The sequence below is a fragment of the Dasypus novemcinctus genome, chromosome 25 (genome assembly GCF_030445035.2).
Source record: "Dasypus novemcinctus isolate mDasNov1 chromosome 25, mDasNov1.1.hap2, whole genome shotgun sequence".
Classification (NCBI taxonomy): domain Eukaryota; kingdom Metazoa; phylum Chordata; class Mammalia; order Cingulata; family Dasypodidae; genus Dasypus; species Dasypus novemcinctus.
Window position 1 is genome coordinate 17,319,256 of NC_080697.1, and position 25,954 is coordinate 17,345,209.

Genomic DNA, 25,954 nt, shown 5'->3' on the forward strand with positions numbered 1-25,954 from the left:
TCATGATTCAAACCTGCACCAGGGGTTTGCATCACGACCTCAGGCCTTTGACGGAATGCTTTATTTTATTTTTCTCATGCAGTTAACTTTTAGATGACTGTTATTGTTTTAGTTTGCTAAAGGATGCCAAGGCAATACACTGGAAATGGGTTGGCGTTTACGATGAGGATTTATTAACGTATACGCTTACAGTTCCGAGGCTGAGCTGTCCATATCAAAGCATCAGGCGACGTTCTCTCTCCAGCGGCGGCTGCAGGTGCTCCTGGACTCCTCTGCACATGGTGCATTTCACCAAGTCTCTGCCTTTTCCTCAGGGCTCGGCTGCTTTCAGCTTCTGGCTGCTCCATCTGTGGCTTTCTTTCTCACCTTCTGTGAGTTCTTCTCTGTTTGTGTGTCATTTTTTTCTCTCTGCCTTCATCCCATTTATAACAGATGCCAGGAAAATCATTAAGACCTACCATGGGACATGCCTTACTGCGTAAACCAATTTCAGAACATAATTTTCTGGGGTCCACAAAAGACTCAAACTGCCAGTTATTACCCCATTTGAAAGATAAGAAAACGGAGGCTTTTTTTTAAAAACAGTTACTCCACCCCCCCCCCCCCCACTGTCTTCTCTCTATGTCCATTTGCTGTGTGTTCCTCTGTGTCTGCTTGTCTTCTCTTTAGGCAGCACCTGGAACCGATCCTGGACCTTCCGGATTGGAAGAAAGGTGCTCAATCGCTTGTGGCACCACAGTTCCCTGGCCTGCTGTGTGTCTTATTACTTCTCCTGTGTCTCTTTTTTGTTGTGTCATCTTGCTGCCCCAGCTCTCCGCTCAGGCCAGCACTCTGCGCTGCCCAGCTCGCCTTCACCAGGAGGCCCTGAGAATCCAGCCCTGGACCTCCCAAATGGTAGACAGGAGCCCAAAGGCTTGAGCCACACCCGATTCCCGAAACTGAGGCTTAGAGACAGTTATCTGCCCTCACACCTAGGGGCAGGGTTGGTGGAGAACCCAACCTGCACCGGCGTCCCGGACTTTGAAAGATTACACCCTTGGACATGGTTAACAGAACTCCGCGCCTCGCACAGGGCAGCTCTGCATAATGGGTCAGCTGAAATCACTGATGTAACTAACATCTTCCTGACTGCGGTACAGGTTCCCTGTAGAACACTTGGGATACGCAAGAAAGCAAACTCTAGAAAGTTATAACCCCCTTTAACTACCAAGACACATGAAGTGAATTCATATTATCCCCATCAGGCCGGGATTGCTTCGCTTCCTTGGGACGATCCCATGGCCATGCTGGAGCGAGTGCTCCCAGCACAGGGATGGCGCCTGCCCTGCCAGGACCCCGCCCTGTCTGGCTGTCCTGTCGCCGGGAGAGTCACAGGCGCAACGTGGGGTTGCCGCGTTCTCTAATGGGTCTCAGTTTCCTCATCTTTAAAAGCCACCTCGCGCGGCTGACCAGCCAAAACAAAATGCTTGAGGAAGGTGGTTTATGTGGCGACAGAGGCGTGCCACGGCCTCACCCGCCGCCTCCTCACAGCCGCCTCCGGCTCGCGAGCAGCGGCGCCTCCGCCCCGCCGAGCCCAGCGCAGCCGAGGCCCCGCCCCCGCGCGCTTCTCCAGCGCCCTTTGGTGGGTTGCGCCGTCGCCCCGCCCCTCCCGGCCTGGGCCCTCATTGGTCCTCCCCGCAGTCGTGGTAGCCAATGGGAGTCGGCGGCTCTGGGTTTGAAACGACGCGGCGGGTGCAGTCCCCGAGCGAGCCGCGGGGCTCGGACGCCATGGCCCCGCGCCGCCGGAGCCGCAAGCCCGAAGCCCCCGAGAGGCGGCCCGCGGCCCCCGCTACCCCGCGGCGGGACGTCTCCTCAGGTAAGCGGGTGACGCCGAGCGGGGACGGGACGCGTCTGCTGGGGCCCAGCGTGGGAAGGGCTCGTCGCGGGGCCCACGGGCGGTCCCCGGCGCCCGGCATTTGCTGCGGGCTCCGCCCACGGCCAAGCCGGGCGAGGGCCTGGGGAGGGCGGCTCGGGAAAGCGGAGAGCACCGGCCTGGGGGACCTGACCCCTAATAGCAATTCTGCATTTTATGCCTGCTCCTGTGTATTGAGCGCCGAGCACTAAACTAGCCCTGGGGTTAAGCTCCTTATGTGCCTTATCGCAACTTTATAGTGTCCCCATTTTACAGAGTAGGTAAACTGAGGCTCACACAGCCCAGGAAGCACAAGGTCACACGACTTGTGCCGGCAGATTCAGGATTTTTAAAAATGTGTATTTGTGCCAATTGCAGAAGCGTTGGGCTGCTTTTTGCACCAATTTCAGTCTACTCTTAAAAGGTATCTTTCCAGGTTTTTCCCCTGTGAGTGGCTATGCTGGGCCTTAAGTCTAGGCCCTCACGTGGAAGGAAGAACGGCGAGTGCTCTCACCCCGTTCCCTTCCGGAAGTGTGTCACTGGGCAGAAGAACCGGGTTTGCGGGACGCAGTTCCTACCCGCGGATGACCGCACGGGTGGACACCATGCAACCACTGCTTTACCAAACCTCTGACTTGGTATGGTAGCGAGGAGCAGGGGGGCAGGAGGTGTTACAGGTTAGGTAGAGATTTTGCAGTTGTGAGTGGGATATTTTTTTCTTAACTAAAACATATTTAACCTTTGCAGCCAGCTAACTTTTTGAATTCTCACATCTTTTAGTTGCTTCTATTGATATTTTTTAAACAGAGCCTTATATTATCTGCAAATCATGACTTTTGAATCTTCCTTTTTAGGTTTTATACCTTTTATTTCTTTTTCTTATTGTATGCTCTTCTGGGACTAGTACTGAAATAAAAGCAGTGCCTTAGCCATCTCTGACTTGGTCCTAATTTTAACAGGAATGATGAAGGATGTTATGATGATGTTTGCTGTTAGCTTCCTTCTACTCCTGGCTGAATTGACATACTAGTCTTGTTCTTCATTCTCTTCATTTTCTTCAAGGACTATCCCATATCTTTATCTTCCACCCCAGACTTGCTACCACTCCAGTCCCCCCACTCACTTTTCTTTTTTTAAAGTTTTATTGTAGTAACATATATGCAACACAAAATTTCCCATTTTAGCCACTTATATATGTATAGTTAGGTGGCAATATTGTGCCATCATTACCAGAGCTTTTTCATCACTCCAGACTGTATCCATTAAGCAATAACTCCCCCTTCCTTCCTGTACCCCTCACATAATCTGCTTTATGTCTCTATGAATTTGCTTATTCTGGGTATTTCATGTAAGTGAACTGATACAACATTTGTTCTTTTGCGTGTGGTTTCTTTCACTCAACGTGATGTCTTCAAGGTTCCTCCATGTTGTAACATGTATCAGCATTTCATTCCTTTTATGGCTGAATAGTATCCCATTTTATGTATATGTATACCACATACGTTTTTCCTTTTATCTGTTAATGGACATAAGGATTACTTCAGTCTTTTGGATATTATGAGCTGTGCTGCTATGAACATTGGTGTACAATTTTCTTAAGTCCTTTTTTTCTTCTTCAATTTTTTGGGGTATATTCCTCAAAATAGAATTGCCAGGTCCTTTGGTAATTTAACTTCTGAAGAACTGCCAAACTGTTTTCCACAGCAGCCACATCATTTTACATTCCCACCAATGTGCAAAGATTCTGTTTCTCTGCATACTCACTAAAAAATAACAACAGCCACGCTAGAGGGTGGTTTTGATTTGCACTTCCCTAATGGCTAACTAAGGGTAGTCAAAATCTTTTCACTTGCTTATTGGCCATTTGTATGTCTTCTCTGGAGAAATGTCTATTCAAGTTTTTTTAATTGGGTTTTTTGTCTTTTTGTTGTTAAGTTGTAGGATTTCTTTATATGTTCTGAATATTAAACTCTCAAATATATGATTTCCAAATGTTTTCTCGTTCTGTAGGTTGTATTTTCACTGTTTTTTTAAAGATTTATTTACTTATTCCATCCCCCCCCTCATTGTTTTGTGCTCGCTTTCTGGTCTCTGTTTCCATTCACTGTGTGTTCTTCTGTGTCCACTTGTCTTCTCTTTAAGTGTCACCAGGAAAAGATCCAGCACCTTCCAGAGTGGGAGAGAGGCACTCAGTCTCTTGCACTACCTCGGCTCCTTGGTCTGCTGCGTCCCTTATTGTCTCTCCTCTGTGTCTCTTTTTGTTGCGTCATCTTGCTCTGCCAGATCTCCATACAGGCCAGCATTCCCCATGGGCCAGCTCTCCACTCAGTCCAGCTCACCTTGTGGGCCAGCTTGCCTTCACCAGGAGGCCCCAGGGATTGAACCTTGGACCTCCTTTTTGGTAGACAGGAGCCCATCACTTGAGTCACACCTGCTTCCTTCACTTTCTTGATAATATCCTTTGCACAAAAGTTTTTAATTTTGATGAAGTCCAATTTCTTTCTTTTTTCTTTTGTTGCTCATGCTTTTGGTGTCATATCCACGTATTCATTGCTTAATACAAGGTCCTGAAGCTTTTCACCTTTGTTTTCTTATAGGAGTTTTATGGTTTTAGCTCTTATATTTAGGTTGGTCTGTTTTGACCTAATGTTGTGAGGTAAGGGTCCACTTTCATTCTTTTGCATGTGGATATCCAGTTTTCCCAGCACCATTTGTTGGAGAGACTCTTTTTCCCCCATTGAGCTGACCTAGCACCCTTGTCAAAAATCAACTGGCCGTGGATTGTGATTTTATTTCTGCACTTTCATTTCTGTTCCATTGGTCTGTATGTTTGTTCTTAATGCCATTACAACACTGATTACTGTGGCTTTGTAGTAAATTTGTTAATCAGGAAGTATGATTCCTCCAAATTTGTCCTTTTTCAAGATGATTTTGGCTATTCAGAACCACTCCCCCTTCCATATGAGTTAGTTGACTTTTCCATTTCTGGAAAAGAAAAGAAAAAACTGCTAAAAGTTTCATCAAAATTTCATTGAATTTGTAGATCTTTTTGGTGATATTGGTATCCTAATAACATAAATATGTCTTCCAATCTGTGAACATGGGATGCCTTTTCATTTATTCACATCTTTCATTTCTCTCAGCATTGTTTTGTAGTTTTCGGTGTATGAGTTTTTCACATCCTTGGTTGAATTTATTCCTAGATAGTTTATTCTTTTAGAACTCTTGTAACTGGAATTGTTTTCTTGGTTTCCTTTTTGGGTTGCTCATTGTACATATTCTTTGATGATGACCTTGCTTCATGCTTCATTAGGAGAATAGAAGCCTTCAGACTGGCTTCCCCTCATCTTCTCACAACAGACAACCTAAGTGTCCCCCTTCCTTTCAAAAACCACTCTTGTCTCTTGGGCATATCCTCCTCTTGTCTTCTCAGGGGCCTTCTGTTATTTTTTTCACCTACACTTAGAATTAAATTCAAACCCCTTACATTGGCATTCCACAAGTGAGGTCTGGTATTTCTGATCTTAAGAGACAGGACAGGGGTGTTTCCTTGACCCCACATATTCCCCATTTCTCTCTACTTTCCTTCAGAGCTACCCTGTTTTTAAGTCTATCCTCATTGTGTCATTTTCTTCACTTCCCAATCACCCTTCAGCCTTTTCCAGTGTGACTTCCCACAGCCATTACCACTATTTCTAGTACACTTAAACTATTCTTGTCAAGGTCACCAACAGCTTCCTTATTGGCAAATCCAGTAGACACTTTTATGTCCTTAAGTTATTCTGTCTCTTAAGTATTTAACACAATGGACCACTCTCCTTGGAAGTATTCTCTTCCCTTCACTTTCTTGACACCACACTCTCTGGCTTTTCACTCACTCTGCACATCCAAAACTGAACTTTTGGTTATTCACCTCCAACCTCCTCACCCCCAATTTTCTCCTATTTAAGTAAATGGCACAACCACCCATTTAGTTGCTCAAGTTAGAAACCTGGGAGACAGCCTTTTCTCTTACCTCATATCCAATCCAAATGCACGTTCAAACACTTCTGTCTCCAGATTGTCATCTTAATCCATTTGTCTCCATCTCTACTGCCACCAGCCTGGTCCTAGCCACCAGCATCTCTCAACGTAACTGCTGCAGGAGCCTCCTATCCTGCTTACTACTCTACTTCCACTCTTGCCTGTCTCCATTTCTTTCTTTACTCAGCAGCTGTAATGGTCTTTAAAATGTAAATGGATCACTCTTCTCTCTTCCATGGCTTCCCATTACTTTTACAATTAAATCCAAACTCCTTATGGTAGCATTTCAAAATCCAAATACTGATTTTTTTAAAATCCGAGTTCTTTTCCTGATCTCTTTAATTGGTTATTCTTCATAACTGCTTGTTTTTGTGGTTGATAGATTTCATATATTCCTCTATCCCTCTGAAGTTACATATGCTTCTCTCAAAGTCTCTCTCCCTTTGCTCCATCACCTCATATTCCTCTGGTATCGGTTATTTCGTTTGTTGAGTTTGGTTCCTTTCTTGCATGGTATTCACTTTCTTAAATTGTTTGATTTTTAATTGTGTTCATCTTTACATTTTCTGCAACTGCTGTATCTATGTCCCGAAGGCTGCCTCCAGTGACTCTGGCTGCTGATTAGCAGTGGGGCAGGGGGCAGGTGCCAGGATCTTATCTCCTCAGTATGGGGTTTCTTTCTTTCTCCTAAATGTCACTCACCATCCTGGACACTGCTTTGTTTCTTTGGCTTATGTTCCTTATCCCCACTCAGGGCTAAAGTCTCTGCTGGCAGCTGCTGGGCACAAGCATCCCTGGACTGCCTCACCTCCCCCCATTTGCTCTCAGCTCTTCTGAGACCTTTGTGGTTAGTTTGCTATGCTAAGTCCCTTCTATTGAAATATTCAGTGTGGGTTCTCTTTCCTTGGCTGGGCCTTGAATAACATTTCTGAAGTTCATTTTTATTCCTTCACAATGTTAGCTTCTGTTTTTCTCTTTATTCTTTGTTCAGCTTAAAGGTTTATACATTTTATAGGTCCTTGGTTTTATCTCTTGAGCAACTCTAGTTTCACTCTTTTTCATTAATTTTATCTCAAGCAACTATAGTTTTTTTTACTCCTTTTCATTAATTTTATTATCTTTAATATTTCTTTTGTTTCATCTTTTTCATTTTTCTTTTGTTCTACTTTGGTTTTAAGTTCTCTTTGTAACACTTGAGTTGAATGCTTAGTTCAGCTATCTTTTTTTAAGATTTATTTTATTTATTTATCCCCCCCACCAATGTTTACACTCACTGTCTGCTCTCTGTGTCTGTTCATTGTGTGCTCATCTTCTTTTTGGGAGGCACTGGAAACTGAACCCAGGACCTCCCATGTAGGAGAGAGGTGCCCAATGGCTTGAGCTGCCTCTACTCTCGATTGTTGTGTCTCTCATTATGTTTCCTTGTTTTATCTCTTTGTTGCATCATCTTGTCGCGTCAGCTCACCATCTTGCTCACCTCTTTTAGGAGGCGCTAGGAACCAAACCCAGGGCCTCTCATGTGGCAAGGGGGCACCCAACTCCCTGAGCCTCATCTGCTTCCCATCAGCTATCTTTTTAATGTTCTTGTTTTCTTATAACATATTTTAAGGATGTACTTTTCCCTCTAATACTACTTTAGCTGTATCTCATAAACTTTGAGATGTAGGCTTTTTATTGTGATTCATTTCTAAATTGTCTTAATTTCAGTTAGGATTCTCTTTAACACAAGAGTTATTTAGAAGAATTTTGGTTTCAGTATTCTTTTTGTATTTTTAATTTTTAGTTTCAATATAGTTTGAGCAGATAATTTGACTTTTATGATGTCTACTTTTGTTATATTTTTAAGATTTTTTTCTTTTTGTTTGGAACCGGGATTGGAGCCACATAATCCATGTGCCTAGGGCTGAGCTATGCCTCTCCTGAGCTCCTGACTCAGCCACTAATGAGCCCTGCCAACTGCAGCCAATCTAGGAGGACTACATTCCATCTCCTAGGGAAAGTGAACTAAACTAAAATAAAATACCTGAGTTTCCAGCATAAGTGTGTAAGATATAAGAATGGCACAAAGTACTTTGGGATCTAGAGGAGGGAGGTGACCCATCACTTTGGAAGGGATTGGGATTTGGGAAAGACTTCATGGAATAATTGGCATTAGAGGGAATCCTCAAAAGGTCATTCATTCATTCAACAAATATTTATTTAGGTGCTAAAGATAACAAGTGAATAAAGCAGACAAAAATCCCTGCTCTTGTAGAACATATTATTATCTAGTGATTTGACAGTTTCCCTTTCTTTCGGCCAACCTGTGAGGTAGCACTTATTTTCCTTTGCACTTTACCTTATGACCCAACTCTTTTGCTCAGGCGCTTCCTTCCGTCGACGTGGTGTGCAGAGATACAGGGTTCTGAAGGAGATCAAAAAGCTTCAGAAGAGCACAGATCTATTGATAAGGAAGCGGCCCTTCAGCCTCCTGGTGAGCTCCAGGGAGCTTCCCACCAACCCCACGCTGCCCTTCTCTAGATGTCCCAGGCATCGGGGAGCCTGCCATCTCTCTCCTAAATGACTATGGGACCCCTTCTCTAATCTGAGGAGACTCTCTATGTTCTGAAACATAGGCCCTCCAAGGGCCTTTGAGACTGGGTTCTTTCATTATATACCTAAGAATCCTCTCATCCATTCATCTTTTGATCCTTTTCCCCACCCAGAGAGTTCGCCCCTCATTTCCCTCTCCCACTACCAACGAGAAATATGCCAGTTCCTGAGGTCCCAGGAGTCAACACCTGCTACAGTGTTGGGCCAGGAAGGAATAGTGGAAATGACAATGCAGTGGAGACTCATAGGGAAAGTCTATCTTTCCTTGAATATCTTTTACTTTCTACCCTTCCCCATTTCCCTTCTCCACTCCCCATCCCCACTCCTTCACAGGTAAGAGAGATATGCTCTAAATTCACTCGCGGTGTGGACTTCAATTGGCAAGCCCAGGCCCTGCTGGCCCTACAAGAGGTAAGAAGTGGCCAAGATAGAATTGGATGAGGAGTGAGTGTGGGAGAAAGAAGTGTTCTTCACTTCCATGTGCCCACCAGAACTTGTTGACTATGGAGTGTCACATGCTGAATCTTACTTTCTTGAAAATAGCAATAAAGTAACACATCATAGACTGGAGGCTCCATTCTGGTTTGACAGCAGAATTCCCAGGCACAGTTCAGTCTCCTTATGTGAACAATCTTTGCTACTGTCCTTTGAGCCTTCCAAAGTAAATTTAACAGGTCTCTAAGAAAAGCAGCCCATACCCCCTTGTCCGTTTTGGTGTTTTTATTTCTCTTTCTGCCCCCAGGCAGCAGAAGCATTTCTAGTTCATCTCTTTGAGGACGCCTACCTCCTCTCTCTGCATGCTGGCCGTGTCACTCTTTTCCCGAAGGATGTGCAGCTGGCCAGGAGGATCCGAGGCATTGAAGCGGGACTTGGCTGAGTTCCTGCAGCCAGTGTCTCTGTAAGCCTTTCCTGCTTACCCAGAGAGCAAGTGGATTTTGGGGAAAAAAAAAACAAACACCACCTAGCTTCTCATGGCTGAAGTTGAAATTTCTCTGAAGGAGTTTCCCTTCTCCATCCTTAGTTCCTTGTCGTCTGGCCTTCCCTTTGTTCTTTAGAAAAGGCTGAACCTGTTTTTAACTTCATGTTTGGGGCCCAATGCTAAGGCCTTTTTGTACAATATTAAATAAAGATATTTCTCTATTAAGTAATGACCAGACGACCTGAATCTCCTGACAGATTTAAGCTTCTCCATATTTTAAGGACCAGATGACCTCATTTTGATTAGGAGAATTTTTTTCTTACTTGTGAAAACGCATTGTGAGAATTTCGAGGATGATACCAAAGACTCTTCCTAAAGCCGTGACCAGATCCCCGGAGTCTGAGTGCTGCCTGCAGCCAGCCGACTCAGGGCAGTACGTGTGTGTGGCCACGTGGCTTTGCGCTTTTTTTTTTTAAAGGAGGAGACGATTTAAGATTGCATGGCTTTCCTCTGCAAGAGTGGTAAAAGAGCAAACAATCAACCCAATTCCAAAGACTTCAAAATTATTTTCAGATAAAGAGTCTCCAAGGTTGGCTTCAGTTCACAAATTATTCCTATGACTGTTTTAATGATTTTGAAGACATCAAATTTGCTGGTTAATGAAGAAAAGGACGTTTACTTGTTGTTTTAGACCTTCTGTACTGCTTACAATTTTTACCATGTGAATATTTAATTTTATTTAAAACATAGGGCAAAAAAAATTGAGATGACCACTACAATCAGCTTCATGGAAAGGTCCAGCATGTCTAGTATGCAGATCTCCGTCCACCAGATTAATCTCATCTTTAGTGGTGATATCAAGTTCTTGAGTGGCCTGTGCCTGTCAACAAATGTATAAATGTATAGCTTTTCAAAAACTTAGTTGAGGTTGAAATAGAAAATATTTAAGGCTTAATCTTCCAGTTCCTTCCAGAAATTCCTATTAATGTCATTCAGAAATTCTAACCTATAGAACTTAACATTTTATTCTTATTTGTAAATCAAGATGTGTAATAATTTATACTGTGTGATTTTGTATAACTCATTGTGGAGAGGTAATAGAAATAATTCTTTAATGAAAAAAAACTTAAAACCAAGGTTGTTATACTTTTTACATGTATGTTAGCATTAAATTCTATACCTGTATTTTACATTTTTGCAAATTTAAATGAGATTTGAGCAATATTTGTGCCTCCAATAGAATGAATATGAACGAATAAAAATGTTGCCTTATTACAACTGGAAGCAAATTTAAAAGATTTCCAGAGAAATGATAAGTGCCACCCAAAGATTTCAGATTTTGTGCATAAAAATGATTTGCGATGGGGGGCTACTGCTAATAAAGTGTCAGTCAACTGAATGCAGAGACAAACTGAAGGGCAGGACCAGGTACTATTGCTGAGAAACCTGTAATTGTTCCACATTGTCGTATTTATGAAGATGTTTAAAATAAAGCACATCTGTCCGTGGAATATATTTAAAGTTCTTGCCAAGGGTGTCATTAATTAAGATAGTCTTCCATTGGTTTTCTTTAAATTGATACTTCTCTGCTTCTTTAAAATTGTTCTTACCAGTACACATGTGTGTCATACTCAAATGCCAGGTAGCGTGCATGCTGTCACCACCACATTGCATTTATTTATTTATTTATTTATTTTTGAACATTTTCTTTTATTGTATTTTTTTAAAGATACTTTATTAAAAAATACAAGAGGTTCCCACAAACCGCCCCCCCACACTTCTCCTGCAGCAACAACCTCTTTGATCATTATGGCATATTCATTGCATTTGGTAAATACATTTTGGAGCACTGCTGCACCACATGGATTGTAGTTTACACTCTCCCCCAGTACATTCAGTGGATTATGGCAGTGTATATAATGTCCAGCATCTGTCCCTGCAATATCATTTATGACAACTCCAAAATGCCCCCACATCACACCTCTTCTTCCCTCTCCCTGCCCTCAGCAACAGCCATGGCCACTTTCCCTACATCAATGCTACAGTTTCTTCCATTACTAGTCACAATAGTTCTATATTAGAATACCAGTAACTCCACTCTAATCCATATTATATTCCTCCATCCTGTGGACCCTGGGATAGTGATGTCCACTCCACCTCTATATCGAGAGGGGGCTTAGATCCCACATGGTTGTTGGATCCAATTCTGCTTGGAGTTGTAGGCACTCTCAGTTCCCTGGTATGGTAGTTGACCATCTTCACCTCCCTGTTAGCAGACCTGAGTAAGTACAGCAAAATGGGGGGGTAGGAGTTGCAACTTTGCTGAGGCTCAGGCCCCAGATGGCACATGGACAGTTCAGAGATTCAAGTCTCCTGAGTATATATACCACAGGTTCAGTAAAAGTGACAGAAGAGGCGTGTGTACAAACGTCACATCTGAGTCCAACTCCATCACACTCAAGAACACAAATTCCAAACTAGAGCCCTCTGACAAGGCACTGAACTCCAGAGCCAACTGCCTTGACCATAGAACCTGTGTGTCTCCATAGCCCTCGGGAGCAACAGTACCTGGGGTTGTATCTACTTTGGCTGTCTCTGGGATCCTGCTGAGGGGTGCATAAGTGCAACCCCTCTGATGACTTCCCAACTCTTTTGAAGACTCAGCCATATAACACCTCATAGCATTTAGACAGTAACAGTATAAGTCACATCATAATGCTATTGTTTACTATAAATTTTGAGCACTTAGGCTGTTGATGGTTTTCTTGTTTTGCTTCATTTGCTCTACTTTCTTGATGATCTCATCAACATTATTGTCTAATCTTTCCACCAACTCTTTCATTTCTGCTTTCACATTTTTAATATCCAGGAACTCTATTTTGTTTGTTTCTATAATGTTTCTTTTTTAGGTATACCATTACAATTCAATTTTAAGTCAAAAAAATCAATCATCCTAGATATTTCAAACACAGGGATTTAATGGAGAGGATTGGTTATAATGTTGGGAGGTTGGAGGAGAAAAATGCAAGAGAGAATGCTACCCAAAAATCAGGAAGCTCCCGTGTAGCAGTTTGGCATTATTTATGAATTCCAAAAATAGATACTGGGTTATGTTTGTGAACTGGTCTTTTTCTCTGAGCATATTAGATTATATTGAATTCAGAGATTCCACTTTTACTTGATTAAATAATGATTAAGGTTTTGATTGGGCCATGTCAGTAGGGCCTAGAGTCCCCAAGAGACCTCATAGCAGAGAAGGGAGTTTAGAGTTTTGAGCTGTAGTCCTGGGAAGTAAGCACACTGAGGATCTTGGTCATAAAGATGGAGAGAAGGCCTCAGGAAAAGAGATGGGCCAATCGCCTGACAGTTCACAGCCTACCTTGTGGAGAGAACAGCAGCTGAGCCAAGAGAGAATCGAGCCCCAGGGAGAGAGACAAAGCCTAAAGAGGAAGAGAAAGGCTGAAAGTTGGTAGCTGTCTTGCTCCAACACGTGGCAACAGACTTTGGTGAGGGAAGTAACTTACACTTTATAGCCTGGTAACTGTAAGCTTCTACCCCAAGTAAAAACCCTTTATAAAAACCAACAGGTTTCTGGCATCTTACACCAGCACCCCTTTGGCTGACTAATACACTCTATGTTAGAACCACACCATTGCTACCAGCAGGAGCTCAGGTGCCCTCACTCTGACCAGTGAAACTACGACTGACACTAGGGGCACTACCAAAGCAAGAAAGAGAATGTCTCCTTTCTTCTTCCTACCTTCCAGTCCCCACTAGCTTGTCCCGTGGACAGAACCTAACCAGAAGCAGCTTGCAAGGGAATCTGCAAGTCGGCTGGCTTCTAACCCCCTGTATTACAGAAGATAACCTGGAAGGCAGAATGGAGCTTAGAGCAAATAGACATATAATCAGTATACATTCTGCTCTTATGTCATGGATGTAATACCATTTTTTTTTAAGGTGGTACCAGAGATTGAACCCAGGACCCTGAAAATGGGAAGCAGGTGCTCAATTATGGAGCTATATCCGCTCCCCAATGAGGTCCAGGGATCAAACCGAGGATCTCATACATGGGAAGCAGGGGCACAATCACTTGCTCTATATCCACTCCCCTGTAATACCTTTTTTTTTAAAATGATCTTTCCCCCCTCCTTGTTTGCACTCACTGTCAAACTCTGCATCCATTCACTGTGTGTTCTTCTGTGTCTGCTTGTCTTTTTTCTTCTCATCTTTCTTTTTAGGAGGCACCAGCAGCTGATCCCAGGACCTCCAGTATGGGAGAAAGGCACTCAGTCACCTGAGCCACCTCATCTCCCCAGTCTGCTGTGTCTCACTGTCTCTCCTCTGTGTCTCCCTTTGTTGTGTCATCTTGCTGCACCAGCTTTCCGCAGTGTGAGCCATCAGCTCTCTGCAGTGCAGGCCAGCTTGCCTTCACCAGGAGGCCCCAGGAATTGAACCTAGGGCCTCCCATATGGTAGACGGGAGCCCAATTGCTTGAACCACATCTGTTTCCCTGTAATACCATTTTAAGGACATTTATTATGTATTTTTTTTCTCGCATAGTGTTTTTCTCCAAATTTTTTTCTCATTTGTTTTGATCTCTTCCACTTCTGAGGATTCCCTCAAGGTTTTAATAATGCTTAAGTTTGAAAGTGGGGGCCAAAAAAGGTAATTGGAAGCTCTGCACATGTTAATGGGACTTGTGAACTTTGAGCTTTACTTTAGAATGATCAGATGGGCCATTGTTAGGGAATTCCCTGTTCTCAGGCTAATCAAGAAGTGTTAGCCAATCTCCTGCTTGGTTCTAGGAGCTGAGTAGAGAAGGAGAGCTGAGGATATCCATACTGAAAATTATTATGCATAAACTTACTTAATATTCCTATTTTGGCTTCCACAAAACCTCCCTAGGTGCCCTCTAGACTTCTGCTGGATGGGCGAAGTCAGACACACAATGTTGAGTTGTAGAAGAAGAACATCTGGGAATTCCGTTTTCCTGAACAGTTTTCAACTAATGCTTATTCATGCCCAGAAATACTTCGTGCTTTCAGTTCCTGAAGCTTTTGAATGAAGTAAATTTGATGGTCCTTAACTTCCCTCACTTTTTGCTAAAAAATTCCTTTCTTGGATCTGTAAAATCAGTTCCTGCTTGTCCATCTGCTTTCTAGCATTCAAAAATTTGTTGCTGTTTTCTCCTCTCCTGTTCTCTCCAACCTTGTGAATTTATATTGGGCTTTTTACTGGCATGTGATTATAGATTGGCACTTATTTTCTTTCTTCACATGAGCAACATGATTCCACAATTTTCTGGGTTCCATTTTTGCTGTTGAAAGGTCAGCTGTTAGCCCAACAGTTGCAGCTATAAAAATATTACTTCCCTTGCTATTTTTAAAAAGATTTTTTTGTCATTTTTTGGTGTTGTACAATGTCATTATCATGTGTCTAGCTGTGGATAACTTTGTCTTGCTTGGCATTCATCAGATTTATTGAATGTAGATTGAGATCTTTCATCCTTTTTAGAAAATTCTCAACAATTATCTCTTCAAATATTGCATCTGCTCCAGTCTGCTCACCTTCTCTGATTCCCATAATCTATTTGCTAGGCTTTCTCTGTATCCTCTGTGTTTCCTTCCTTCTCTTCTATTTTGTATCTTTTTGTCTATTAGTGCTTCATGCTGAATTGTTTCTTCTGCCCTACTTTGTAATTCATTGCTTTTCACTTCGGCTTTCTCTAATCTAGTTTTTAACCTGTTCATTTTCTTACTGTCAAGTATTACATTATACTCTTTTAAAAGTTTTAGAATTCCTTTCTGTCTTATTCTTTTCAAATCTATCTTGTTGCTTTTTATAGTGTCCTGAAAATTTCAAGCTTGACTTTCCTCTCCTTTAATATAGTAATCAGACTGGGTCTGGTGATTCTAACATATTTTTTTAAGTTTTTAAAAGTTATCTTTTTTTAAAGTTAGTAGATCACATAAAACGGTACATTAAAAAACATAAGAGGTTCCTATATACCCCACTCCCCACCCCGCACCCCATCATTTTTTATTGTATTTTTTTAAGATACAAAGCTCACAAAAAATGGTGATTCTAATATTAGAGTCCCCTTAGATCTGTTTCTATTATCTATAGTTTCCATTGGTTCTCACAAGATGTATTTCCTCTTTGTGTGCTTGATCACCTTTGGTAGTATGCCTGAAATATCTATATGAGGAAGTAATTTGAGGCCTAGGATGATAACTTTCTAGCAGATGTCTGGAGGCAGTAATGATTCAGAACTACCTTACTTAAGTTGAAGGCTTGAGATTTTTCTAGGCTATCCAGAGCCAAGATGCAGTCTGTGTAAGGTCTGAATTGCTTCTTGTCCATCTTACTTCTAGACTACAACTAGCCTTCCAAGGACCCCAATTCACATGAGAGGCAGCCTACCATGGTCCCCACACTTGGAGGGCTTATGCTCCAACCTTTGTCTCCCTACCTTCACAAAGCTAAAAAGCACAGCTCACTGGTCAGCCAAGATGGCAGTATAAGGTGCTCCAGTGGCTGATCCCCCACAGAATCTTTGAACAACTAGCAAAAACTGTCAGAACCATTTTCCCCAGTGCTCCTAAAACAGTTCAAGGGTTGTAGTAACTAGGCAAGTGCCAAATCAACAAAATGCAGCTTTAAAAGCAGGCAAAGCTTGTGGTGCCCTTTCGAGCCCCTTTCCCACCCCTCCTCCGTGCAGTGTGGAGCCAGTTATGGGCACCTGACCCTGTTTCAGAGCAAGAAGAGTACCTCGTGTGCATGCTGGGGTGTCTGTATGTCAGTGCTATTCCATTGACTGGAAGTCTGAAACAGGAAACTTGTGGCTCCATCCTCCCAGAACTTGCCCTGCCAGCAGAAGCAGCTTGCAGGCAGCTAAAGCAGTTAAGGAATGATTAAGCAAAAACAATCCAGGACAAAGAATTGCCTGTATTAAGTTATACAACAGAGCACCAAGGATGGGAAGAAAGTATATTGCTTAGAGAATAGAAAAGCATTCCAATTCCTGTAATGGGGAAACTCATAAGGCCACAAATAAGCACAAGTCCAAGATAAGAAGCAGTCTCCGATAAGACAGAGAAGCCCCTCCACATTTGCCACAGCCTGATTTTCTTGATAGGAGATCTAAACTCTAAAGGAGATTGCCAGCCAAAGCAGAGCCAATTCACAAAGATTGAGAGGGGGTGCTTTTTACCTTGGTTTGTTTGTTAGTTTCTGGTACCCAAATAGATCCCTGTCATATCACTAGCTGGGCACAAACTCAAGGAACAACAGGGATTATACCACTTTAAAATATTGAAATGTACAAGGTATGGAAACGGAGGTGGCTCAAGCAATTGAGTACTCTCTCCCACAGGGGAGGTCATGGGTTTGGTTCCCAGTCCCTCCTAAAGAGAAGATAAGCAGAAACAGCACACAACAAATAGACACGGAGCAGACAGCAGGTGCAAACGGGTGGCAGGGGGGTAATAAATAAAATAAATCTTTTTTTTTTAAAGTACAGGGTGCAACAAAAGATGATAAGACAAACAAAATGACGGCCCATTCAAAAGAACAAGATAAGAATCCAGAGACTACCAATGAAGAGGACCAGACTTTGGATATACTGGACAAAGACTTTTGTTCAAAGAGATAAAGGAAAACACAGAAAAAGAGCTAACAGGTATCAGGAAAACAATGAACAATTATAGAATTTCAATAAAGAGATTGAAATTATAAAAAGTAACCAAAGAGAAATACTGGAGTTAAAGACCATAACAACTGAAATAAAAATTCTCCAGGGGAGCAGACGTGGCTGAAGTGGTTGAACATCTGCTTCCCATAGGGGGGCGGTCACAGGTTCATTTCCTGGTGCCTCCTGGGGACAAAGAAACAGGCAACAAGCAAAGGGGCCAACTCAGGATAACCAATGTGGCTCTGTGGTTGGGCACTGGCCTCCTATATTCCTGGTCCTGGTACCTGAAAAAAAAAAACCAAAATTCCACAGAAGAAAGAATCAGTGAACTCAAAGACAAGATAAAATTATTCAAGCTGAAGAGCTAAAAGAAAAAGGAATTTTAAAAAGTGAACAGAACCTAAGAGACCTGTGGAACACCATCAAATGTACTGATACTTGTATTATGAAAGTCTCATAAGTAGAAGAAAGAAAGGGACAGAATATTCAAAGAAATAATGGCAGAAAACTTCCCAAATGTAATCAAAGACATGAATAAGCACATCCAAGAAGCCCAATGAACTCCAAGAAAGACAAACCAAAAGAGAACCATGCCCAGGTGCATAGTAGTCTGTGGCAGTTTGACATCATTTATGAACTCCAAAAAAGATAATCGATTATGTTTGTAAACTGGTCTGTTCCTCTGGGCATGATACCCTTTGATTTTATTGTATTCAGCTGAGATGCCTTTGATTAAATTACATTAAGATTAAGACTTTGATTTGACCACATCATTAGGATGACTTGTTTTGAGTCCCTGACTCCCTCTGTGGGCTATATACAGATACTCGTTCAGGGAGAAGACAGAAGTAGATATACAGAAAAAGACACTGCAGGGAAGAGAACTTGGTTTTAATGCTGGTCCCAGAGACAGTTGAACCATTTGCTTGATAGTTTACAGATGACCTTGTGAAAGAAGCAGAGCAGCTGAGCCCAGAAAGAAACAAGCCTGAAAGAGAGAGACAAGCCTTATGCCAGCCTACAGCTGGGATCAGAAGAAGCTGGATCTACGAAGCCTTAAGAGGGAAGAGGAAGGCTGAACCCTCGCAGATGTCGCCTGCCATCTTGCTTCAACACATGGCAACAGACTTTGGTTGAGGAAGTACATCTTATGGTACCCTGAGTTGGACTCTAGGGATTGTAACTGCAAGCTTTTACCCTAAATAAATACACTTTATGAAAGCCAATAGAGGGAAGCGGACTTGGCCCAGTGGTTAGGGCATCTGCCTACCACATGGGAGGTCCGCAGTTCAAATCCCGGTCCTCCTTGACCCATGTGGAGCTGGCCCATATGCAGTGCTGATGCGCGCAAGGAGTGCCGTGCCACGCAGGGGTGTCCCCCGCGTAGAGGAGCCCCACATGCAAGGAGTGCACCCCATAAGGAGAGCCGCCCAGCATGAAAGAAAGTGCAGCCTGCCTAAGAATGGCGCCACCCATACGGAGAACTGACACAACAAGATGACGTGACAGAAAGAAACACAGATTCCCATGCCGCTGACAACAACAGAAGCAGACAAAGAAAACGACGCAGCAAATAGACACAGAGAACAGACAACCAGGGTGGGGGGAGGGGAGAGAAATAAATAAATAAATAAATCTTAAAAATAAAAGCCAATAGATTTCTGGTACTTTGTATCAGCACCCCTTTGGCTGACTATTAACACTGTCAAATGCCAAGGACAAGGAGCTGCTCTGAAAGCTGCTCAAAAAAGGCAACAATCTATACCCAAGGGAATCCCAATGAGATTAAGAGCCAACTTCTCATCAGACACCACAGAGGCAAGAAGGCAGTGGGTTGAAATATTTAAAGTACTGAAAGAAAACAATTGCCAACCAAGAATTTTATATCTGGTGAGACAATCTTTCAAAAATGACAGAGAGGTTAAGACATTCCCAGATAAGCAAAAGCTAAGGGAGTTTGTCACCTTTACACCTGCCATGTAAGCAATGCTAAAGGGAGTTCTTCAGACTGAAAGGAAAGGACACTAGACAGTGGTTTGAAGTGGCATAATGAAGACCTCCAGTAAAGATAGCTGTATGGGTAATTATAAATGACAGTGCTAGTGTATTGTATTTTTTATATGTAATGCCATTTTTTACTTCTTACAGGTTCTGAAATATAAATGAATAAAAGGTAATGATAACGATGGTTTTGAATGTACAATGTATAATTTGTAACAAGTACAGCAAAAATGTGAGGGGACAAAATGGTATAGGAACAGTGTATATGAATGCTATTGAAGTTAAATTGATATCAGACAAACATGATTTTTGTCAGTTTAGAATGTTAAATTTTAAAACCATGGTATCCACAAAGAAATATAGAAAAAATATATACAGAAATGAGAAGGGACTTAAATGGCACAATACAAAAAAAAAAAATGAAAGTAGGCATTAAGGGGAAGATTGAGGTACAAAATAGGTCTAAGACTTACAGAGAAAAAATAGCAAAATGACACAAGAAAGTCCTGCATTATCAGTAGTTAATTTGCATGTAGGGAAGCAGATGGGTCCCTGCCTACCACATGGGAGGTCCTGGGTTCAGATCCCAGTGCCTCCTAATAGAAGAGGAGCAGGCTGGGCAAAGAAGAGCTGGAGGAGCACGTTAGAGGGGAGAGAGTGGAGTCCAAGCAAGGAGAGGGAGAGCAGAGGCGGGAGTGTTTGGCACTTGGGTGGTTGCAGAGAAAGTGCCAGGTGAGATGTCCTTAGAGCAAAGCCCCCAAGAAAGTCAGAAGGAGTGAAGGGTGAAGGTGGGCAGCAAGGGGTGGTGGGGCAAGAGGACACCTCTGCTGATAGGATCAGAGGAAAAGAAGTGAGGACAGGCATGGCCACAGATTCGTTTAAAGAGGGAGCTGGTGAGAGACACAGGCTCAGTAAATGTTTGCTAAGTCAATTAACGGTGTATCCTTGCCCAATACTTGGGTAGTTCAGGACCGCGGCTTTCCTTTCTTTCCTCAGCCAAATTCCTTCTTCCTTCCTCTCCCTTGAAGCTTCCACCGCTGAGGAGAGGTACCTTCAGTTCAGAAGCCAGTACAGAATGTGTCCCTTCCAAGAAGTCACCAGTAGACAACTCCAGCCCTCCCTCACCTTTCACTCAAAGGCCCACTCCCATCAAAGGCCCACGAGGCTGCCCCCTGGGAGGCTGGACCCGGCAGGGCAAGCTTTGTCCCACCTCCCAGCCCCACCGCCAGGCTTGGCTCCACTACCTCCTAATCGTTCCTCATTCAAATCGGTTTAGCCCTTGATCAGCTGGTTTGGTGTTTCAATGGAGACTTTATTTCTCAAGGCTGTTTCCTTAAAGTCCTCGAGCCCCTTCCCGAGAGGATGGAGGAGGGTAAGATTTTAAAAAAGCAGGCCTGAATGTAAAATAATTATCCTCACTGAGCTAATTACCGATGAAATGATTGCCTCAAGATAATTCAGTAGGTGGGAGTACAGATGAAAACAAGACTGGTCACATGTTGGTAATTTTTGAAGTTGGACCATGAGTACATCAGGTTTTGCGTGAGTACGTCGGGATTTGTGTTATACCTCTCTCTACTTTTGCATATGTTTGAAAATGTCCATAATAAGAAGTCCAAAAAGAAAAGTTGGTATTTTAAAATGCAAAAATAAATAAAAATAAAAGAAGAGGCGCAGACACTGCCCCCTGCTGCAACAAGCAGATGCCACCAGCCAGCAGATGCTGCAGCTGGTGGGGAGTGGAGGTGGCTCAGGCTATGGGGCACTCATTTCTGACTTGGGAGATCCAGGGTTTGGTTCCCGATGCCTCATGGAGAAGACGAGCAAAGAGATGAGAGAACCATCTGGGGGAGGGGGAAATAAAGAAAAATACAGTAAATAAATCTTTTTTTAAAATTTGCATGTAAATGAATTAAACTCTCCAGGAACAAAAAAAGGGCTTTGGTAGGTGGATGAAAAAGCATGGCCCAAATATATGCTGTTTTCAATAGACATACCTTAAATTCAAGGACACAAGTAGGATGAAAGTTAAGGGGGGTTGGGGAGTAGCAGTTGTGGCTCAATTGATAGAGCGTCCGCCTACCATATGAGAGGTCTCAGGGTCAATCCCCAGGGCCTCCTGACCCATGTGGTGAGCTGCCGCATGCAAGGAGTGCCATGCCACACAGGGGTGTCCACCGCATAGGGAAGCCCCACGTGCAAGGAGTGCGCCCTGCAAGGAGAGCTGCCCTGCATGAAAAAAGCACAACGCCCCAGGAGTGGCGACGCACACACAGAGAGCTGACACAGCAAGGTGACGCAACAAAAAAAGCGACACAGTTTCCCGGTGCTGAATGACAAGAATGCAAGCAGACACAGAAGAGCACACAGCAAATGGACACAGAGAACAGATAACGGGGAGGCGGGAATAAATAAAATAAATAAACCTTAAGGAAAAAAAAGACAGTTTAAAAAAGGGGGGGAGGGGTTTGGGGTAGGGGACCACGCAAATAATAATCAAAAGAGAGTTTGTATAAGTGTACTAATATCAGGTAAAGTAGACTTTAAGTCAAAAACTATTATAATAGACAAAGGTCGCTACATACGGATAAAGGGGTCAATTCAACAAAAAGATATATATATGTACATACGTAATGGCAGAGTCCCAAAATATACGAAGTAAATATTGACATATTTGAAGGGAGAAATTGATGGTTCTACCTTAATAATAGGAGACTTCAATAAACCACTTTTAATAATGGGCAGAATATCTAGACAGAAGATTGATTTTGAAAATAGAAGCTTTAAATGATACTGTAAATCAACTAGACAACATACATGTAGATCACTTCACCCAACAGCAGCAGAATACACATTCTCCAGGATAGATCCTGTGCTAGGTCACAAAATAAGTCTCAATAAATTCAACACTATTGAAATCATTCTATTTCTTCCCAGGCATAATGGAATGAAGCTAGAAATCAATAACAGAGAGGGAGAATTGGAAAATTCACATATATATGGAGATTAAACAACACTCTTAAACAACTAATGGGTCAAAGAAGAAATCACAAGGAAAATTAGAAAATTGAGGCAAATGAAAAGAAATACTCCACAACATACCAAAACTTAAGGGATGAGGCAACTGCAGGGCAGATGGGGAAATTAAAAGTTCTAAGTGGACATTAAAAAAGAAGAAAAATGTCAAATGGCAGACCTAGACACACCTGGAGGACCTAGGGACAGAAGAGCAAATTAAACCCAAAGCAAGGTAAGGAAGGAAATTGCAAAGGTTAGAGCTGAGATATATAATTTAAAAAAATAGAATCAACAAAACCAAAGGGTTCTTTAAAAAAAAATCAATAGAATTAAAGTGACAAAGAAATAAAGAGAGGATGCAAATAACTAAAATCAGAAACGAAGGGGGGAACATTACTATCAACCACATAAAAATAGAAAGGATTCCAGGAAGATACATGAACAACTGCATGCCAACAAATTAGATAATGTAGATGAAATGCAAAAACTTCTGGAAACACCAATTACTTACACAGACTCAAGAAGAAATAGAAGATTTCAACAAACCAATAGCTAGTAAAGAGTTGAATTAATAATCAAAAACCTCCCCAACAAAGAAAAGCCCAGGACCAGATGGCTTCACTGAAGATTTTGCCAAATATTACAAGAAGAATTAACACCATTCCTGTTAAAACTCTTCCCAGAAATTGAAGAAATTTCTTCCCTAACTCATTCTTGGAGGCCCTCATACCAAAGCCAGGTAAAGATATCAAAAGCAAAGATAATTACAAATCAATATCCCTTATGAATATAGATGCAAAAGTCATGAACAATAGGTAACCAAATCCAACAGCACACTAAAAGAATTATACATCCTGATCAAGTGGGATTTATCCAAGGTACACAACAGTGGTTCAACATAAGAAAATCAATGTAATATACCACATTAACAGAATGAAGGGGTAAAAAGAACCATATGGTCTTCTCGATTGGTGCGAAAAGGCATTTGATGAAATTCTACATCACTTCTTGATTAAAAAAACCCTTAGAAAACTAGGAATGGAATGAAACTTCCTCATCATGAGAAGGGAATATATGAAAAACCCACAGGTAACATCATATTCAATGGTGAAAGACTGAAAGCTTTCCTTCTTCAATCAGGAAAGAGACTAGGATGCCCACTGTCACCACTGTTATTCAACATTTTCCTGGAAGTTCTAGCCAGAGCAGTTACGGGAAAAAAAGAAAAATAATTAAAAGGCATCCAAAATGAAAAGGAAAGTAAAACATTCCCTATATGTAGATGGTGTAATCTTATCTATAGAAATCCCGAAAAATCAACAACAAAGCTAATAGAGCTAATAATTTTTTTTAATAATTCAAAGTGGTGGGGTATAAGTTTAACAAGCAAAAATCAATATGTTTCTATACATTAGTAATGAATAATCTGAAGAGGAAAACAAGAAACTAAAAGAATTAAGTATAAAATTTTTTTAACAAATCAATTTTATTGATACATATTAATAGAGCATACAATTCATCCAAAGTGTACAATCAATGGTACTTGATATAATCATATAGTTGTACATTCATCACTTCTATCATTATTAGAGCATTTTCATTAATTCGATAATAATAAAAAACAGACAATCTTATACAAGAAAATTCTCCACCTCTCAATAAATTTAACCGTGGATGCAAATGATGTGTACATGGAAAAGTAGTAAACATTGCTAAAAGAAATCAAAGAAAACCTACTAAGTGGAAGGACATTCTGTGTTCATGGATTGGGAGACTAAATACTGTTGGCATGTCAGTTCTACCAAAGTGATTTATAGATGGGAGTGGGTGTGGCTCAAGCAACTGGGTGCCTGCCTCCCACATGGGAGGTCCTAGGTTTGCCGTCACCCCTCGGGCTGAAGCGTGGTTTGCTGGCCTGGCGGGGGAGCAGCCGCGGCAGGCCAAGCCGCTGCCCCCATAATAGGATGGCTGGTCGGACTCACCGCCACCCCTGAAGGGAGCTCGGCATGGGCACAGAGTGCCCTCGGGTCTCCCCTTCTCAGCAGCCATGCTTCCGCGGCCGCCCCTCCTCCCGGATGGCGCCACACGATGCCTGTGGGGCAGCACCCTTCTTCTTCTTTCTCCCTGCGCAGGCTCAGGGTGGAAAAATCCAGTCTGCCCTTTTCCCCTCCCCCGACAGCAGCAACAGCCAGGCGTGGGCGGAAAAATCCAGTCTGCCCTTTTCCCTTCCCCCGACAGCAGCAACAGCCAGGCGTGGGCGGGAAACTCAAGTCTGCCCTCCACCCCAGCAACAGCAGCCACCAATCCCTAAACCCTGCCCCTTCCCCCAGCAACAGCGACAGCCAATCCCTAATCACCACCCCTCCCCCGTCCAGTACCGCCCACTGACCTTTCCCCGGCAACCAATCAGAGCAGGGTGTGGCTTCGACCAATCAGCCTTCCCCAGCCCCTATAAAACTGTTGCCTCTCCCTCAGTAAAGTGGACTTTCGTGTTTACCTTGTCTCCGTGGTAGTTCTTCTGCCGTGGGCCCTCCAGTCCTGAGAGCCCCCGACAAGGGCCTGGCCTCCCTTGTCCCCAGTTCGTCGCCTGCTTCTCCGGGCGACCCCTTCGTCGCCGGCTTTGCCGGGCGACCCCGTCAGCCGAACCGCGCAACCCCTGTGAGACCGATCCCTCGTCTGCTGCCGGACCGACCCCTCGTCCCAAGCGGGACCGACCCCTCGTCCAGAGCTGGACCGACCCCTCGTCCGCAGCCAGACCCCACCTCTACCGACCGAGCAAGCTGCCACATGGGTTCAGTTCCTGACGCCTCCTAAGGAGAAGACGAGCAGACAGTGAGCACAAACAATGAGGGGTATGTGTGTTGTGGGGAGATAAATAAATAAAATAAATCCTTAAAAAAATAAACTCAGTGAGATACCACCTCACACTCACTAGAATGGCTATCATTTATGTAACTTAAAGTAACCAATGTTGGTGGAGAAATAGGAACCTGAGTACATTTTTGGTGGGGATGTAAAATGGTGTAGCCACTGTGGAGAACAGTTTGGCAGTTCCTCCAATAGTTAAATATAGAAGTACCATATGACCTGGCATTCCTGTTTCTAGATATATAGCCAAAAGAATTGAAAGCAGGTACTCAGATATTTGTACACCAGTGTTCATAGCAGCTTTATTCACAACAGCCAAAAGGTGGAAACAACCAAAGTGTCCATCAACAGATGAATGGATAAACAAAATATGGTATATACATGCAATGGAATCTTATCCAGGATTAAAAAGGAATGAAGATCTATACATGCCACTACATGGATGGTTGCAACACCATGCTGAGTGAAAGAAGTCAGACAAAAAGGGTCAGGCATTGTATGATTCCACTTAGGTCAAATAGATTATGTAATTTTATAGAGACAAAAAGTAAAGTACAGATTATGGGGTAGGGGATATGGGGGAGTTAATGTACAATGGCTGTAAGTTTCTGTTGGAGTTGATGGGAAAGTTCTGGTAATGAATGGTGGTGAGAATAGTGCAAAACTGTGTGTGGTTATTTGAGATTATTTATGAGTCCCCAAAAAAGAAAGATTATGTTTGTAAACTAATTCCTTTGGGTGTGATAGCCTTTGATAGTATTAAATGCGAGGGATTTAAGTTTACTTGATAAAATCAGTTCAGGGTTTTTGATTTTACCACATTAGCAGGGCTTGACAAAGGTTGAGTCCCCACCCCCTTGGTGGGCTGATATAAAATGGACACTCACTCAAGAAGACACCCTGGAAGAGAGAGAACTCTGTCATGTTTGATCCTGGGGCCCCAGAG

The 25,954-nt window shown here is 42.7% G+C and overlaps 1 protein-coding gene across 1 annotated transcript; it reads left to right on the plus strand.

Moving 5' to 3' along the window:
* Positions 1-810: 810 nt before the first annotated feature.
* CENPA (centromere protein A) lies at positions 811-10,649 on the plus strand. Its single transcript, XM_012522548.3, has 4 exons — positions 811-1,855; positions 8,278-8,387; positions 8,840-8,917; positions 9,249-10,649. Exons 1-4 carry the CDS (start codon positions 1,693-1,695, stop codon positions 9,381-9,383), a joined length of 486 nt encoding a protein of 161 aa, XP_012378002.2. The 5' UTR covers positions 811-1,692; the 3' UTR covers positions 9,384-10,649.
* The last annotated feature ends 15,305 nt before the right edge of the window (positions 10,650-25,954 follow it).